At 34.9% G+C, this 18,312-nt stretch overlaps 1 protein-coding gene and 2 long non-coding RNA genes across 4 annotated transcripts in view; 1 reads left to right on the top strand and 2 right to left on the bottom strand.

Moving 5' to 3' along the window:
* LOC130544840 (uncharacterized) overlaps positions 1-18,312 on the bottom strand; it is a 67,726-nt gene that overhangs the window by 24,673 nt on the left and 24,741 nt on the right. The gene's annotated exons all lie outside the window — the stretch shown is intronic.
* HIF1A (hypoxia inducible factor 1 subunit alpha) overlaps positions 1-18,312 on the top strand; it is a 41,309-nt gene that overhangs the window by 9,016 nt on the left and 13,981 nt on the right. Inside the window, exons 2-6 of the mRNA XM_026480437.4 lie at positions 11,546-11,736; positions 12,106-12,251; positions 12,335-12,419; positions 15,910-16,022; positions 16,838-17,040. Coding sequence (XP_026336222.1) covers positions 11,546-11,736; positions 12,106-12,251; positions 12,335-12,419; positions 15,910-16,022; positions 16,838-17,040 — 738 coding nt within the window. The remainder of the gene's footprint in view (positions 1-11,545; positions 11,737-12,105; positions 12,252-12,334; positions 12,420-15,909; positions 16,023-16,837; positions 17,041-18,312) is intronic.
* The window catches only part of LOC130544839 (uncharacterized), a 36,711-nt gene continuing 19,002 nt past the window's right edge, over positions 604-18,312 (bottom strand). The window contains exons 2-3 of one of the 2 annotated variants that reach the window (XR_008961493.1): positions 11,699-11,765; positions 604-7,745 (exon numbers count right to left, since the gene is read on the bottom strand). This is a non-coding gene — a long non-coding RNA (uncharacterized LOC130544839). Of the gene's footprint in view, positions 7,746-9,629; positions 11,766-18,312 lie in introns of those variants that run through there. The other variant, XR_008961492.1, reaches the window with a different exon arrangement.

The following is an 18,312-nucleotide window of genomic DNA, read 5'->3' as shown; positions in this document are numbered from 1 at the left end:
GATGGCTCAGGCCACAGTTGAGTGTTTAGTTTTTGTTGTTAATTGATAACATTCATTATGTATTACATCTTTCATTTTTTAGTGATTTCAAGTTTGAGATTCTTGAAAAATAAAGACTTTAGGATTTAAGTTTTGTTATTAACATCAGTTACCACAGTGGCATCCTCTAAATTGTGTTTACTAAGTTAGCCAGTCTGCTTTGAGAATTTTCTTAGACACACACAAAAACACTCTCACAAAATAGTCTATTCATAATTTTTGGCAGCTTGAAATGTTAGAAAGTTTTTTGTTCTCGTATTGCTTAACACTCTCTAATGTTTAGATCTCTTTTGGATCAAAATAATCCCTGTGAACCTTTAAGATGTACCTACTAACCTCATTCTGAGTGTGCACATAAAAAAAATATAACTGTTCCCTTTAGTGATCAATTTGGTACCAATTTGATCCTAAACAAATGTAACCTCAAACACAGAAGGCTTGTAGCAAGAATATAGACCTATGTAGGGATCATTTAGATGATCCAGAATATGCTTTTTTTTTCTTACATTGCCATCAGAATGAGAACATGGTTTAAAAATTCTTAAAGTTTACCTTCAACACTGCTTTTTTTTTTTTTCCTAAAAATTTTATTTATTTGACAGAGATACAGTGAGAGAGGGAACATAAGCAGGCAGAGCGGGAGAGGGAGAACCAGGCTTCCCACTGAGTAGGGAGCCCGATGCGGGGCTCCATCCCAGGACCCTGGGATCATGACCTGAGCTGAAGGCAGACACTTAACGACTGAGCCACCCAGGCGCCCCTCTACACTGCTTTAATTCTGAGCAAAACCCTTGCTATCTTTTAACTCCCATGTATTACTCTCTGCAGTTGAGCAAATCACCTAATTTGCCTTCCATACAACATCCTTTTCAAATACGTGAAGGTAGTTATTTCAGTTCCTAAGTAAAAACATCCCTAAATTTCTTTATAGTGTTTTGATTTAAAAATTATTGAGCATTTGGTTTGTGGAAAGGGATAGGCTATATGGGGGCTTTAGTCTCAGGTGGAATCTGAGACCTGCCACTTATTCATAGTGTTACTCATTCCCTTTTTATATACAAGGAAATAGGGAGCAGAAGGTTAGTTGGGAAAATTTATTGGCTAACATTGGATAGGTTGGATTAGTATAGGTGAAGGACCAAGACATTTGCTTAGGAGAACTTCTCATTTGTCATTGTTTACAGATTCTCCATTATGGTCAGGGTTTAGAACTAAATAGGAAAAATCTTCAGCTGTGTGATATCTGTGTGTATACTTTTATTCTAATACATGTGAATTTTTTCTATTGTTTAAGTACTTATTAGAACTTACATATCTTCTGTTATATGTAAGCAAATAATTAAGGACATGTTCTTCTGAATACACACATCCACACACGTAGTGTCACTGATCTTCTTTAAGTTCCAGTTTCAGTTCTGTTACTATCAGAAAGCATAAAATAAGGAAAACAAAAGTATTTACAAGCTGAGAGGGCAAAGGGAGAAGAGTGATAGAGTAGGTGGTGTGGGGAAAGCCACTAACGCATAGCTGTTATTCGTGGACAGTTATTCTCAACCCCTTTTATGTTTGTGGCAATCATAAAGAGATTTAAAGTGATTTTTAAAAATTGTTTCAAAGACTTGAAAAAATCATTCTACAGTTATTACATTTTTCATTTGGTCATCTTTGAAGCCTGATTATGCTCTTCTGTTTTATTAAGCACAGACTTCATTACTTGCTTGTCATTGAGTTGTACCTCTAGCTTCTTTTTTTTTTTTTGTACCTCTAGCTTCTTATTCCCAGCAGTTGTTCTATACAGTATCACCCAAACCACTCAGTGCAGTATTCTGCCGGATAAACATAGTTGTCACAGTATGTATATGTAGTTGCAGTTAAAAATAAATTTTTCTTATTTTTCAGAATTTGCTGGCTAGCTTGTTTAATCTCTGTTATAAGACCTGCTAATGGTTCTCAAACTTTTGTGGCTTAAGAATCACCTGGCTGTTTAGTTAATATAAGGATTTCCAGGTACCCACCCCCAGAGATTCTGATTTGGTAATTTGGGGATGAGACTGAGGAATTTGTAAACTTACCATTTCTTGGCCTTTTGGCTAAGGTCAAGTGTAGGAATTTGTAAACTTTACAAGCACCCATAGGTGAAGTACAAACCTTAAATAGCTAAGGGTGCTAATCAGAATCATCTGGGAGATTGTTTTTTAAAGGGACATGCCAAGTCTACCATTTGAATTTCCAGGGTTGGGATTTGGGCACAGATATCTAGGGAAAAATTCCACTGGTGATTGTGATGTATACCACAGGTCAACCCATGACTAATCTATCAAAGTCCTTAGTGTATTTTGTAGTTTTTGTGTTCCTAAGTATGTGGCAGTGTTAATGTCTAAGAGGTTGGACATGTTTCCTGTGTATGTAAAGCATTTGGGCAGATTTTTTAAGAGAAAGTATTTAACCATTTTTGGGTGTTGAACAGTCTTTTACTCCTCTGGGTATTTTTGAAAGACACATGAAGTATTTTCTTAGATTAGAGGGGCTCAAAGTGTTCTCTAGACCGGCATCATTGGTACTTCCCTGCTGACTTGTTAGACATGGAGATTCTCAGGCCCCATCCAGCCCTCCTGAATCAGAAACTCTGGGTAAGGCCCAGTAATCAGTTTGCAGAATACCTCCAGGTGACTGTGGTACAAGCTAAAATTAGAGAACCTCCATCTTAGAGTAACAGCTTCACATACACATTTTTGGTATTATTTATCTACTACTTTATATATATTAGGGGATCAAAGATTTTTTTGAGAGGCTCAATACCAATTCTGAACCAGGAGAGAATTTATTTAAATCACTAGTTAACAATCTAAAAACAAAAGCATATTCTTTCTACAGGCAGAATTTTAATACACAATATTGCCAATAAATTATAAATCTGTTAGCTGATTAATAAATTTAATGTATAAATAGAACATTTCCATGTAATGCTGCCTCAGATGTGATATAGATTTTATTTTCAGAATGTACCCTGAATTTAAAACAGTGATTATTTCTTCCTTATTTTACCGCAGCATTAGAAAGTGGAGTATTTAATTCGTGAGGTTATTGGAAGTGGAATAATCCATCTTTTCTCTAATTGTGGATATTTGCAAGATATTGCCAAGCTAGTAAAATAGTAAACACCTAAACGAAGAAATTTAAGTTGCTTTCAAAAATAAAATAAGTACATATATTCTGAATATTTTTCTTTAGAAAACATTTCAGGTGATTTTGGAATTTCAAATTAACTATGAAATGCTAAATTTTCAAAAGCCAATAATTAGAATGAGAAACTTAAAATACTGACTTATACTGCTTACTCGGTGTCTCCTTTCCACTTCCTGGAAAGAAATATGATTGTTCCTGCTTCATTCCCAAAATGAACAAAACATTTAACTCATTTCTAATTAATCTTACTGTAAAACAAGTTTAAAAGTAGGATGACTTCTTCTTCTGGATTTTTCTGACAAATGCAGGTGCATTATAGTATCTGTTCACTGATGAATTTTTTTTAAAGTATAAAATATTCTGTGATCCTGCTATCTTGAAACTGCTATTAATATTTGTAAATTTTGCTAACTGTATATTGTATCTTTCTGGTTTTATCTGTGCACTTATAAGTTACATTTGTATATGTGTACATATATACACATTTATTTACATATATACACGTGTATTAATAAATGGATTCATGCTCAAATTTTGTTGTATAACCTATTTTCACATAATGCTATATTATAACATCTTCTCTAAGCACAGATTAATTTTCATAGATTTTGCCTTGTCTGTCAAAGTTTTGTTATTTGATTTTATGGAAAGATTATTCCTAGGGCTAATGTTTTGTCATTAGGGATTGACCCTAGTAACTACTATCGAATAAAGACAAGAAACATAAAGATATATTTGTCCTAGAATATAAACTCCATGGGAATAGTAACATGGTCTGTAATAAATATACTTGTCTCAGGGTAACCTCCCCTTGTAAAAAGCCAGTAGGATTAGAAATCAACCTAATGAGAACTTGCATGTCTTAGGATGAAAATTAAGCACTTTCTTGAAAAAGATCGTAGAAAACAGAGTCAAGTCTTCTGTTTCGCTGGGCTATGAGACATAATTATAAAGGTATTGATTTAATTGGTTAACTGCTTTAACTACAACTCATGCATTTTCCTGCCCACACTGACTTAGGACAAAAAAGTAAATGACATTAGAATATAGATCAGAGTGATAAGGGGAAATAATCTTAAACCTTTCACCTCTTTTCAATAAATTGGTATCATAGTTTCTCTGCTTTCTCCCTGTGCTTCCAGATCTCATCTGTTCTCCTTGGTGATAGTATTGGTGCCATTTCACTGTTCGAGTGCTTGGTGATTTTTTTTTTTAATCAGTAGCTTTTTTCTTTCTTTCTTTTTTTTTTTTTTAATTTATTTGACACAGAGATAGCCAGTGAGAGAGAGAGACAAGCAGGGGGAGTGGGAGAGGAAGAAGCAGGCTCCGAGGAGAGGAGCCTGATGTGGGGCTCAATCCCAGAAGGCCAGGATCACGCCCTGAGCCAAAGGCAGACGCTTAACGACTGAGCCACCCAGGCGCCCCCAGTAGCTTTTTTCTAACTTACATCTAGTATGCTTATTAGATGCTTACTAAATGCTTACTTATATTTGAAAGTGCATATCCAGGTAATCACAGTAAATGAAAATAGTATGCCTTGTTTATAGTACTGATATTATTGTGCTGTTCAATTATGATCACAGTCTGTAGTGATGAAGCACAAATTCAGGCATCTTAAAAAAATGTTGAAGGGGCAGTCAACCTTCAATGGGCTTAAGTCAAAGTCAAATAGAAGATTAAGGCCAAATAGTAAAGCCGAGTAGAACTTATGCACATCTCTATTAAGAATACAAAGATGAAGGGTACCTGGGTGGCTCAGTCGGTTAAGTGTCTGCCTTCGGCTCAGGTCATGATCGTGGGGACCTGGGATCGAGCCTGCTTCTTTCTCTCCCTCTGTCCTTCTCCCCTGCTCGTGCTCACTCACTCTCTTTCTCTCAAATGAATAAACAAAATCTTTTTCAAAAATTAAAAAAAAAAAATACAAAGATGAATGAGGCAGTTTTCTGCCTCCAAGAAGTTTGAAGAATTTTAGAAGATACATACAGTTGACCCTTAGAACAGTGCAAGTGGTTAGGGGCTCTGACTCCCTGCACAGTCAAAAATCCATGTATAAGTTTTGACTTCCCCAAATATGTAACTACAAATAGCCTTCCTCAAAAAACTTCACTTCTAATAGCCTACTATTGACTGGAAGCCTTACCGGTAACTACTAACACATATTTTGTATATGTTTTATATACTGTAATCTTATAATAAAGTAAGCTAGAGAAAAGAAAATGGTATTAAGAAAATCTAAAGAAGAGAAAATAACATTTACAGTACTGTATTGTATTTGTCAAAAAATTCCATGTATAAGTGGACCCACACATTTCAGATCTGTATTGTTCAAGGGTCATGTGTATATAGCAAAATAACCAGAATGGTGAGATCTAGGGGAGAGGAACAGTTTTGGAAGACAGAAACAAAGTAATGCTGGAGTTGAATGTTGAAAGTTTCTTACATAAATATAGCAGGCCACTTATTGGAAAGGGTACTTTGGGCAGAGAGAGAATGAGCCAGAAAGAATGAAATACTATGCTTTTGAGTAACTGCAGTGTGGCCAAAGAATATAGGAAATAATGAGGATGAAGAGATGGACAGGGAACTAGCTAAGGGAGGGTTTCCTTAGAAAATAGATTTTGTCATGTGTACATTTGGTGGAATTTTGAGGAGGGCATAATATCCAATTTCTTATTTTGGGATGTTGATTGTGGTAGTAATTTGAGAGCATAATTAACGCAGAGTTAATAGTGAAGTAGTTGAGTCAGTGGTTCCCAAATCTCATTGTATATCATATGCATCTTGGGAGTTTTTAAAAACCCAGAATTTTGGGTCCTGCTTCAGATCTACTGAATCAGAATTTACAAAGACAGGGCCCAGAAATTTGAAATGTTGAATGTCTGTAAGTAATTATGATGCACCTAGACCAGCATTTGAAAATATGGCATTAGGTAACTATTTCTACAGTAGACTACGTGGGAGGCTGTGTAAGCTCCATGAGGGCTCTTCTGTGTATCACTACATTCCTTGTAACTGGCACAGTGCATTCTAGGTGCTCAATAAATATTTATTTAATGAATTATTTCTTAAATGTAGGAGGTTATTCTGAGGTTCAGGAAGGCCACTTCCCATCTTGTGTTTTGTTCTCTATAAAGAGTTATAGTTAAGTTCATATAGTTATATGAAAGTGTTTAACACAATGCCTGACATATAAGTGCTCAGTAAATGTTAGAAGGGGAAATTCTCTTTATCTTTTCTCTTATGGTACTTTGTGTGATTCCCTATCTTGGCAGTTGGCTTATGCCTAGTCAGGTCTGAAGTGAGCATGCAGATTGGTTTTACTTTGGGGATCCAGATGTTGAACAAATAAAACACCAACAGTAGTGAGCTGAGATGTTTGAATAGGTCCTCTGTACAAATTAAAGTCTGGTGGGAGTATTGAGGTAGACTGAATTACTGTCTTCTGGTTCTCTTCCCTTAGTGGTTGGCAGTATCCATTAAAGGTTGTGTTGCTTTGAACAGCTGGTGGACAGTGGAGCCCAGAGCATTGCCATTATAATAAGGTGCTTTTGAATTAGACTCCAGGAAAGAGCCTGGCCGTGAGTCCCTCCAAATGGCTTTACAAGTCCTAAATTCCAAAGCTAACCCCTACGCCTCTCCTTTGTGTCTCTGAAATGTAAAGTAGACAGATTTTGAACTTTATAATGCCTCGATGTATGTATACTTAGTAATTAGAATGAGTTTCTGAAAGGCACCGTAATCTGTTAACAGCATGGTTTCTAGAGCTAAGTGGTTTGAGTTTGAATATAGGCTCTACCATTTATTTAATTCCGTAAACTTGGATAAGTTATTTAACCAGGTTCCTTATCTGTAACATGGTGATAATAATAAAAAATAAGTTAATTGATGAGAAATGTTTAGAATATCACTGTGTACATAGTATAAGTACCTTGGAGTTTGGATTTAAAGCTGCAGGCCAAAATGCCAACTGAAGAACATGGAAATTTCCTCTGGCCTGAAACTTTAAGAAGTGCAGGGCAGTTAAAACAGTGAGATGCACAATTTTCACCTATCAGCTTGACAAAAATTAAAAAGATAAAGAAGATCCATAATATATATTACTGCAGAGTGTGTGGGGAAATAAACACATTCATCAATTAGCAGAGACAAAAATGGGTACAGACCTTTTTGGAAAGGTAAATTTAAATGCCACATCCTTTAGATCATGGAATTTAAGTTTAGAAGGTCTGTCCTGTAGTAGGAATACTGGAGTGGAAAACAACTTGTAACTTCAAGGCCAGAAAGAGTTTTTAAAGCAGCTAAATAATAGAGTTAAGGGTTTTTTTTTTTTTAATGTAAACTTTATTAGAAATAGGATGGATCAGGGGTGCCTGGGTGGTGCAGTCGTTAAGCGTCTTCCTTGGGCTCAGGGAATGATCCCAGCATTCTGGGATCCAGCCCCACATCAGGTTCCTCCACTAGGAGCCTGCTTCTTCCTCTTCCACTCCCCCTGCTTGTGTTCTCTCTCTCGCTGGCTGTCTCTGTCAAATAAATAAATAAAATCTTAAAAAAAAAGAAAGAAAGAAAAGAAATAGGATGGATCAACTGTTAACACTTTGAATGTCTGACTCTAACTTCAGTTTTTTGTTTTTTTTTTGGTAAGTATTTATTTATTTATTTGAGAGAGAGAGTATGCTAGCAGAGGGTCAGCAGTGGGAGAGAGACAAGCACTCAGTGTGGAGCCGACATGGGGCTCAATTCCACAAGCCTATGACCCGGAGATCATGACCTGAGTTGAAATCAAGAGTTAGATACCTAACCGGCCCCTAACTTCAGTTCTTAAAGTCACATATATTCACAATCGGGAATGCTAATGGGCTTTGCTCGTGTAATTAGACAACACAGATGAATTAAAATATCTGCAATTTTGTGTTCTTGTTAATCTAAAGAATACTAAGCATTCTCTATAAAAGGGCTAGTGCTATTCAACTTTGTATCCAAGAAGCTTCGTGATAGTGGATCTAGATTATTTTCCTAAATATATTTCCTATACAAAATAATTTTAAGATACAATTGTTAGCGTCTTGTCTAGTACTGTATGTTAAAGAATAATAAGTGTGTGAAAACTACAGTACCACAAAAATTAAGCTATTTTGCTACTTTACTTAAACAGTAGTCCCAGAACATAGAAATGTGTAAGCAAACTGTTCAAAAGACAGAATTTTTACTGTACTCTTAACTGATTTCTGCTGTGATTAGCAGATGTGAAATAGCACTTTATGCAGACATGTCAGTGCAGAACTTTACTTGATCTGTACTTAATAAAAACAACAAAGATGGAATTGGTAATTTAGAGAAATACAGTGACCTTACTTACATGCAGAAAATCTGCCTGTTTTCTTCTGGTCTACAAACCTTTTATTTTGCAATCTAAGTAGTAAGTAAATAGTACAGGATTCATCTCTATGGGACCTACAGGCCATGGCCTACCAGAAATTTGTTGTTCAATTCTGTGGGGTATGACCTGATAAAAAGAGCCTTCCTCTGAGTAGACTAGAAGCTGGTCAGTTCAGATGCTGAAACTCTAAGAACTTTGGAAGTTACAGCTTTAAGCTAAGCAATGTTTTAAGAGCTCCCATAGTCACATGTGGAGAACATCAGATAAATTTCTATATTAAATCTTCTTTATAGGTCCCCTGATTGCTTTATGTCTAGGTAGATTATATAATAGAGGACATACTGATTTGCATTACCTTTTTCATCTAATTTAGGTTTGTCAGCTCCTGAAGTATCATATTACCTGTTTTATTGAGGTTTATTTCTCTTCCAGAATTCTGGCTCATGCTCAAAGTCTTCTCCTAGTCTTTACCACTTAAGTATGTTATGCGTTAAATGTTTTATTCAAGCTCACATTTCTTATGTATTTGTCTTACAAATTTAGTTGCCACATCTTTAACAGTTATTATCTTCAAAGTTGGGGACAATACAAGTATTTCTAAACGTATGGAGATATTCACCATGGTTAGCTAAATCAGATACCCTTTAAAAGCATAAAGCAGGTAATAAAAGGATTTAAATTTTTTACCAAGTGTTTCATTTGGGTAGTCATTTGTTGGTCGCTTAAATGTGGTTGAGTAATTAAGAGAAGAAGGCGAGTAAGTCTGATGAAAGTTGCTGATTAATCAAATTCTGATCACCTGGACTGATTGTAGTATTTAAACTTATATTCAGGTTTATCATGAGGTCATTGGTCATCACACTTTTTTTGGTGGTTTCACTTGAACCAGATAGGAATCTGATTCCCACTACCATCCCTTCCTCTCACCCACCAATTCAGAGGGGAAAAAAGTGAGGAAAATTAGATGCTAGAGCCGGGAGAGGGGGGGCACACTGAATATCTCCCACCATACTTGGGAACTCTGGTATAGGTATAAAATAGATTTTGAAAACTTTTATTATTGTACATTTTGTTCCTAAGTTCAAATTTAAAACATTCACTTAAAGTTAATGAGAACAATAAAGTAGTTCTAATGCACATAAAAAATGAAGTTGCAGACTGTTGATATTGTTGAATTTTCATGGTAGCCTCAGTCTAATTTATTTTCATGGTTTTTAAAGATTATACAGCATTAAGAAAATCCTGATTTACATAGATCACTAGTTATAAGTAGTAATAGTTTTTAATAGCTCACCTTAAATCTCAAGATACTCAAATTGATCTGGGTGCTGGAATTGAATAATTTGTATCAAAGTTCAGTTACTAACAAAATATTCACATTCCTTATTAATGTAGAAAAGTCAGATAAGCACACAAACTTAAGTGCTTAAATTACATTATTATTAGTATATAATACAAAGGTTATTCATTTGTTATACAACATAGTAGGAGCATGTGCTGAGAACCCTGACTGGTTTTTTGTTCTGTTTTTGTTTTGTTTTGTTTTGTTTTGTTTTGGAGAATATTGCTTCTGTGATTGAACCTTGCAGTTTTGCAGATAATTTGAAGGGAGGAGAGATGTAAGTTAGATATAATAACGCTTTATTCATAGGATATAAGGAGGACGAAGTGAAATAATGCTGGCAAAGTCCTTCCATACTGCTTGCTAAGTGCTCAATAAGTGGTAATGGCTATTTTCAACATTTAATAAATAATTAACAGAATTAGGTTGAGGGTCATAGGAGAGCAGCTGAGTATTTGAGGTAGAAACAGCATTCTTTCTTAAGGTAAAACAACTGTGGAAGAGCAAACAAAGACTTAGCAGTAAAAAAAAAAACCTGTTCAAATCCTGTCTGCTACATAATGGCTGTTTTTAACCTGCTATATAACCTCCTCTGTAAAAAGGGATAGTATTTAATCTATTTACAGTGTGAGAAAACTAGTTACCTGGTACACATAGTAGGTTTTAGTAAACAGTAGCTATTAAAGAAGACACTAAGGACAGAACCACGTTTAGCGTAGTTTACCTCCAGCTGGGTCAGGAGGAGTAGATGTTGCTACAGTTAAGCGGAGGAAAATGTCTCTGCTTGGTGTGCCTTAGGAAAATCTTTCTGTCTGACTTTATTCTTGGAAGAGTTCCCTAAAGATGTGTCATTGTTTTGACACCTTTATTAATCTTTATTAACCTGTTTCTTTCAATTCTTACTGTTGTGCCACATCTTTTTTTCTTCTATACTCCTACCTTTTTTTGATACCTGTTGGCGCCAGTAATAGATTAGGGGCTGCTAAGGGAAGAAGCAACCTGAAAATGGTAGCTTATTATAGCGGGTAATATAAATATCTATAGCTTACAGTCAGTATTGCTCATGTGGTAGGGTAGAGGATGGGAAAATATTGGAGTCAAAAGAAACTTGAGTCAAAAATCAGTTTTAGCTGCAGTCTGTAGTTTGCCTGCTTAACAACTTCCTTTTTTTCAAGTTAATATGTACAACTTAGTTTCTCTAGACTTAGTGCTGATTTTTCTATGTTGAGACTACTTTTGAATGGCTGTGAGGGTACAGCCTTAGATACACAGGCTACTTTTAAGATTTTGGCTAAAACAAAAATATCCTCTCCAATTTGATATTCCAGGGAGGAGATACCTGTTTTGGAAAGGTTTAAAGCTTCATCTTGGACTTCTTGTGAGAGTTCCTTATGTCTTCAGTAATCCAAATATTTGTATAGCTGTATTTTACATTCTTACTTATACATTCATGTAGTAGACAAATCTCTATATAATTTGATTCACATGGCATCTTTAAATTGTTCCATGAAAAGCAGAAAAATGTGTTATCCAAGCAAAGGCAAACTAACTTATATAAATTTTCTCTTTTTCTCTCCTCCTCTTCCTCTTTTGTTAAATAGGATAAGTTCTGAACGTCGAAAAGAAAAGTCTAGAGATGCAGCTAGATCTCGGCGAAGTAAGGAGTCCGAAGTTTTTTATGAGCTTGCTCATCAGTTGCCACTTCCCCATAACGTGAGCTCACATCTTGATAAGGCTTCTGTTATGAGGCTTACCATCAGCTATTTGCGTGTAAGGAAACTTCTGGATGCTGGTGAGTTGTTTTACAAAAGTGTGAAAGGCCTAAAAATTAGAAATCAGAAGTAATTAGAAGGTGGTCATACTCAGGCCTTCTTTAATGTGATTTTTTATTACCTGCTTTTAAAGCTTCAGTAAGGAATTTTTAAGATACTGGCCTTTCCCCCCTCTTCTCTTACCCCACCTTCTTGCCTGTTTTCCTTTTAATAACATGACCCTTCTTTCTCTTTTCAGTGCTTGCTATGTTACTTTAAATAATCATTAAAAGCAGCTGGTAAATCTAATTGTAATTTTTAAATAAAATATCAGATATTTATAAAAATATCTAAATATTATCATTTAAGTATAACTTTTAATTATTTTTCTTTTCTTGTGCCCTTTTTAGGTGATTTAGATATTGAAGATGAAATGAAGGCACAGATGAATTGCTTTTATTTGAAAGCCCTGGATGGTTTTGTTATGGTTCTTACAGATGATGGTGACATGATTTACATTTCTGATAATGTGAACAAATACATGGGATTAACTCAGGTAAAATGCCCATATGTTAAGAGCCCTTCTGTATGTTTTTATGATTTTATGGTATAGATCTAATTTTTTAAATGTGTTTACAGTTTGAACTAACTGGACACAGTGTGTTTGATTTTACTCATCCGTGTGACCATGAGGAAATGAGAGAAATGCTTACACACAGAAATGGTAAGAAGAAAAGTCTGTTTGATTTAATATGACAGGTGGTTTTACATAATAAGATACTAATTTTTAAATTTTGCTGTTGTATTAACCTAACGCTCAAAACATCATTTCCTGTTTAATAAAATGTTGCTCTGTTCTTTGTGACATCTATGTTACTCTATTTTTTTAGAAATTTATAAAAATACCTAAAAAAATTTTAAAGCCCACCTAATTCCATGAATAATTATATAGATGTAGTAAAATAAAGTAAATAAAATGGGAAGGTAAATAAAAATCAGGACCTACAAAGAAGTCAATTTATAACATACAACTTTAAGGCCAGGGGATAATCAAATAATAAGATTTTAGATAGTGATTACACTTGAGGTACCAGTGTGCATTCAAGCTTTCTAAAGGACCAAGATAAAGAAAAGAGAAAGTTCACCAGATTTTTAAAAGCCTAATAGCTGCTTGTTTGACCTCAGGATATTCACAATTATTAGAGACTATGTAGTAAAATTACAAAGTAATATATTGTGGATGCCCCCACATTAGCAACAATAAAAACGACCCGCTAAGACCTCTTAACTCTTAGTAATGAATTGTTACAAATAAGTCTCTAAGATTTTTGGAAAGTACCCTTGAATTACAAAAATTTTATAACTAAAGAAAGTCTGTTCACACCTGTGCCGTGTTAAACAAAACGTACTGATAATTTATAAAGTTACCACAATGGAAATTTGTCATTGTTCTCTGTTGCTCTCCAATTTGTTTGTTTGCTTCTGTATTAAACTCAAGTTCATAGCACTTTTTGAATATTTTTATGGTTTTTTTTCATCTCATTTCATTTATGATAATAGTTAACCTCTGTTGAGAGATTACTCTGTGCCAGAACACTATTCTCTGCATGTTATGTGCTTTAACTTCTTTTTTCCTCATAACACCCTATGAAGTTACTATTTCTACTTTACTGAGGAAACTGAGGCACGGAATTATTAAGTAACTTACCCAAGATTACTTGGTTAGTAAATGGCAGAGTGTAGGTTAAGCTCAAGTGGATGGGCTCGAGTCTACACTCATTAGTCCTCTGGAGATCTTTCATGTTCACCAACTCTCACTACTTTCTGTGGCCACTTTTAGCCTTGCCAGTAGGAGCCCTCTTCTGTTCTCTAATTTCATACTTTGTGTTTGCTGTGAACTTGGAAAGCAAATATATAATTTTTAGAATTTTGTATAAAGGAGGAGTAAATACACTTCACACAGGGACCTAAGTGGGTTGTCAATTAGTTTAATATAGGACTTCTAGTGTTTAGACTGAGGTTTGTACTGGCTGTTCAGTGATTCCCTTGGCCTAGACTATAAATGGATGGATATTAGGAAATTTTGTTTTGATTTTGTAATGATGATAATACATTATTCTAAATCAAATATATTCTACATAGTATAGTTTAGATGTATATTTTTAAACAAACTTTTTCTATTTTTATGTTTTTTAAACAAATAGTTTTTTAAAGCACATGAACTTACTGAAAATCATTCCTAATGTAATGAATGTTTGACATTTTGTTGAGAAACAAAAATGCCCTTTTCACTTTTAGAAAAGGGGGGCTGCTGCACTGCATCACATTTCAGTGATATGCTAAGAACCAGTGGTGTGTTTATACAACATAGTCCTATTATTTTTTCATTTAAATTCTGAAGTGATGACTTAGAGTTCATTAAAAATAAGATTTATTTTTAGATCTGAAAATTTAGTTCTTTTAAAAAAAATTTTTTTTTCCCCATTAGGAAAATGCTAGTACCTTAGTTTTTAAATTAATCTTCATGTCCCAATTCAAAGGCTTTGGGTATCCAGAGGTCAGTACAATTCAAGCTTAGATTATGAAGGACTGAATCCACAGAGAATTTACAAGTAGATCTCTGCTGGCACCACAACCACAACCCAACTCTGTACTGCCACTGAGACCAGTGTGGTTCTCGTGGCATCTTTTTAAAATCCATTCACAAATACTTCTAGGGAGGGCAAATTTAATCCTTATTTGAGTAAACCCATATAATTTGTATCAGCACCAAGACTGCCCCCTTGCCTAGTTCCACAATTATGGAACTAGAACTCTTCTCATTCTCCTTGAATTCTTCTTCCTCAGGAGTCCAGCATTTCTAGCTAAGCAAGCCTAAATTTAAACTTAATATCTTGTTTCTTTTGGGGGCACATGGGTGGGTCAGTCGGTTAAGCATCTGCCTTCAGCCCAGGTCGTGATCCCCGGAGTCCTGGGATTGATCCCCAAATTGGGCTCCCTCCTCAGCAGGGAGCCTGCTTCTCCTTTTCCCTCTCCCTGCTGCACCCTCTTCTTGTGCTGTCTCTGTCAAATAAGTAAATAAAATCTTTTAAAAAAAAAAAATCTTGTTTCTTTTCTACTTGGCACTTTTCTTTCAATATACTGGTCTTAAAATCTCCAGATCTTTTTTCTTTTTAAATTTCTCTCCTATCCACCTACTTCTGTCAGTTTTCAAGTTTTTATAGATTCTAGTTCTTCATGTGTCTTTTGTCTCCCTTCTTTTCACTTCTGCTCAGCCCCTGATTATCATCATTGTATTTTAGTTCTAATACATCATGTATATTGCTTCTAAATTAATGTACCTTAAGTTCCTGATTGTGCTTCCTATCTCAGAATTTTTGGAAACTCTATGTTGTATGAATTCAGGCTGAATTCATTAGGCCATCCAAAGCCCTCCGTTGTTACAGCCCTAATCATCCATTTCTAACTGTCTCATTACTCTTCTGCATGTACTTCATATTGCAGCAACCTGAACTATCTACTGTCCACCGAACATGTGTTCTTTATTCCCCACCTCTGTGCTTTTCATTTTTTTTTTCCTTTTCACCGTTTCTTTGTTCTATAACGTTTAGAATTGGAGTGAATAGACCTGAATTTATTTCACTCTGATTTTGCTTTGAAAAGTCATTCAGTATTTTTGTTTGTTTTGTTTTTTCCTCTAGTAACAAAGTAGAAATAATGTCATGCTTACTTTACAGGAAGATTTAAGGAAAAATCAAATATATAAAAATATTATTTGCTTTGAAAAGAAAGTTGCTATTTTGAAAGTTCTATAAATACATGGAGTGCTCAGTTATAAATTGAGCTAACACATTTAGCAAAGGTTTGGAGGAGTTCGCTTGAAGTTCTTTTTTGGGGGTGTGCTTATAAACTGATAGCACAATTATAAGGCAAATTTATACCACATTTATATTTCTTTGTAATTTTGCCAACTTCACTGGCTTGAATGTGAAATGATTAACTGTTATCTGAAACCAGGGAATCATTGGAGTAGTGAACCCCAGTTACTGATTGAAGCATGTTAGATCCCTTGGACGTGTTGGAGTGTGAATCGCTGTTCATGCTGAGACTTGAAATTGTTATTTGAAAATAGCATCTAGGTGCTACTCTTACTGTGACAAATTTAAATGTTTAATTATGTTTTTATAATTTTATTTCATGCTTTCATTCATTAGGCCTTGTGAAAAAGGGTAAAGAGCAGAATACACAGCGAAGCTTTTTTCTCAGAATGAAGTGTACCCTAACTAGCCGGGGGAGAACTATGAACATAAAGTCAGCAACATGGAAAGTAAGTAAAAATGATTTGTAAGTCGTGGTGTACATCTCAACACTGCTAATACTTAAGATAGCATTAGAACTGTGAGGGAAAACTTACAGTTGTTCATTGGCATTTACAGAGTTACCATCCAAAAGTAGTAATTTGTCAGTTTGAGGCATGAACTTAAATTATGTGAATTGTCGCACTGGTGTACCAGGCTGACTTCATCATTTGGCTTTGCCACCCACCCAGTGTCTGCATTTTGGTAGAGCTTAATTTTCAGTTATTGTTGTTACATTTCCTTTCTCAGTGTTGAAACAGTCATCAAAGCAAGAAATAACAAAATAATAAATAAAACAGCCACTATGACTAGATGAATGAAAAATCAGCCCATATTTGTCTGAAGGAAATTTTTTAAAGAGTAATTTATGGTACCTGAGTCATGAGTGGTATTACAGGGGAAACACGTATTGATTTCAAAGATACGATTAATCCACTAATGACAGTAAATTTTATCAAAGCTTCCTTGCCATATCACACTTCAGCTGTTTATCTGCATTTTTTTTACTAGCATTTTATATTTTATTTTATTTTTTTATTTTTATTTTTTTTTTTAGATTGTATTTATTTATTCGACAGAGATGGAGACAGCCAGCGAGAGGGAACACAAGCAGGGGAAGTGGGAGAGGAAGAAGCAGGCTCATAGCAGAAGAGCCTGATGTGGGCTCGATCCCATAACGCCGGGATCACGCCCTGAGCCAAAGGCAGACGCTTAACCGCTATGCCACCCAGGCGCCCCGCATTTTATATTTTTTAAAGAACTGCTTTGTTTTCTTTGTACACAGGTACTTCACTGCACAGGCCATATTCATGTCTACGATACCAATAGTAACCAGTCCCAGTGTGGGTATAAGAAACCACCCATGACGTGCTTGGTGCTGATTTGTGAACCCATTCCTCATCCATCAAATATTGAAATTCCTTTAGACAGCAAGACTTTTCTCAGTCGTCACAGTCTGGATATGAAATTTTCTTATTGTGATGAAAGGTAAATGATATATAAGATACAATAATTTGAATTTTTAATTAGTCCCTCTTTTTTTTTTTTTTTACTGTTGACTATAATAAAGACTGTATGCTTCCTTCCACTAAACTGAATACAGTGATACATTGTAGAACTCAGTAATACTACATTAACTTTGTAGATTAATTCAGCCACATTTATTGAACACTTACTATGCACTACGAATACTTTACCAGGGTGCTGTCCAGAAATCACAATGATGAGGTCTTTTTTCTTTCTAACTTATTTAAAAAGAAAATAAATATGTTTCAAAGACATAATGCATAATTTGAGGAAGAACAGATTACTTTTGGTTATGGACTAGAAAGGAAAGTGGTCACCTCCTCACCCTACATATTGACCATGATTTGTATTGCCATTTCCCAAATTTATGTTTGTAACTATTTTTAATTGCTAATTTGATATTTTTATCAGGATATTCCTCTGTATTAATAAACTGAATACTTCTATGACTCAACTGCACTGCTATTGTCCCAAAACAATTTCAAATATTGCTTTTCCTTTTAAAGTGCTAGCATGCTTAGTAGATACACAACTCCTGCAAAAATTTGGAATTTATCCTTAACTTTTTTTTTTATTATCTGTACTCAGTTGGTCTCTAAATCTTACAGATTTAATGTCTACATATATCTCTTGATCCATTCCCTCCTTTCCACCCTTGCTTTCCTGCCACTGAATTCTTCAGCTCGTTATTATAACCTTTGGCTCAAATTTTTACCATAATCTCCTAAGCTGCCTCTGTGCCAGCAGATGTATGTAAGCCTTAATCTCTCATCCACATTCCCAAAAAGTGGACTTCATAATGTAAAAATTAGATGTCATGCTACTGTTGAAAATGCCTCAATTGCTTCCCTTTATCTTTACACAGAAAAAAAACGTGGGTTTATAAAAATATTACTTACTGTGGCCTTGGTATTTGAACTTAACTATTTCAAATTTTATGATCCTTACCTGTTAAATTAGGGTAGTATTTTGAAAGGCTGTTGCCAGGATTAAAGGAGTTTGTTGAGGGCCTAGCACACATAGTGTATGCTTTACCACTGGTGTCAGCCATCAGAAAAATGAAGATAGAAAAGCTAACAAGTATTTCATGGTGTTTATTGCCATTATTCATGTGAATATATGATAGAACAGAGATATCCACCTCTTTTTGAGGAATTATTTTTTATTTTTTGTACTCAGTAGCAAAGTACAGAAATAAGTTGGGGAGAAAGAAAAGTGGTGGGACTAGAATGA

The sequence above is a fragment of the Ursus arctos genome, unplaced genomic scaffold (assembly GCF_023065955.2).
Source record: "Ursus arctos isolate Adak ecotype North America unplaced genomic scaffold, UrsArc2.0 scaffold_25, whole genome shotgun sequence".
Taxonomy (NCBI): domain Eukaryota; kingdom Metazoa; phylum Chordata; class Mammalia; order Carnivora; family Ursidae; genus Ursus; species Ursus arctos.
This window is presented reverse-complemented; position numbering and strand designations above follow the sequence as displayed.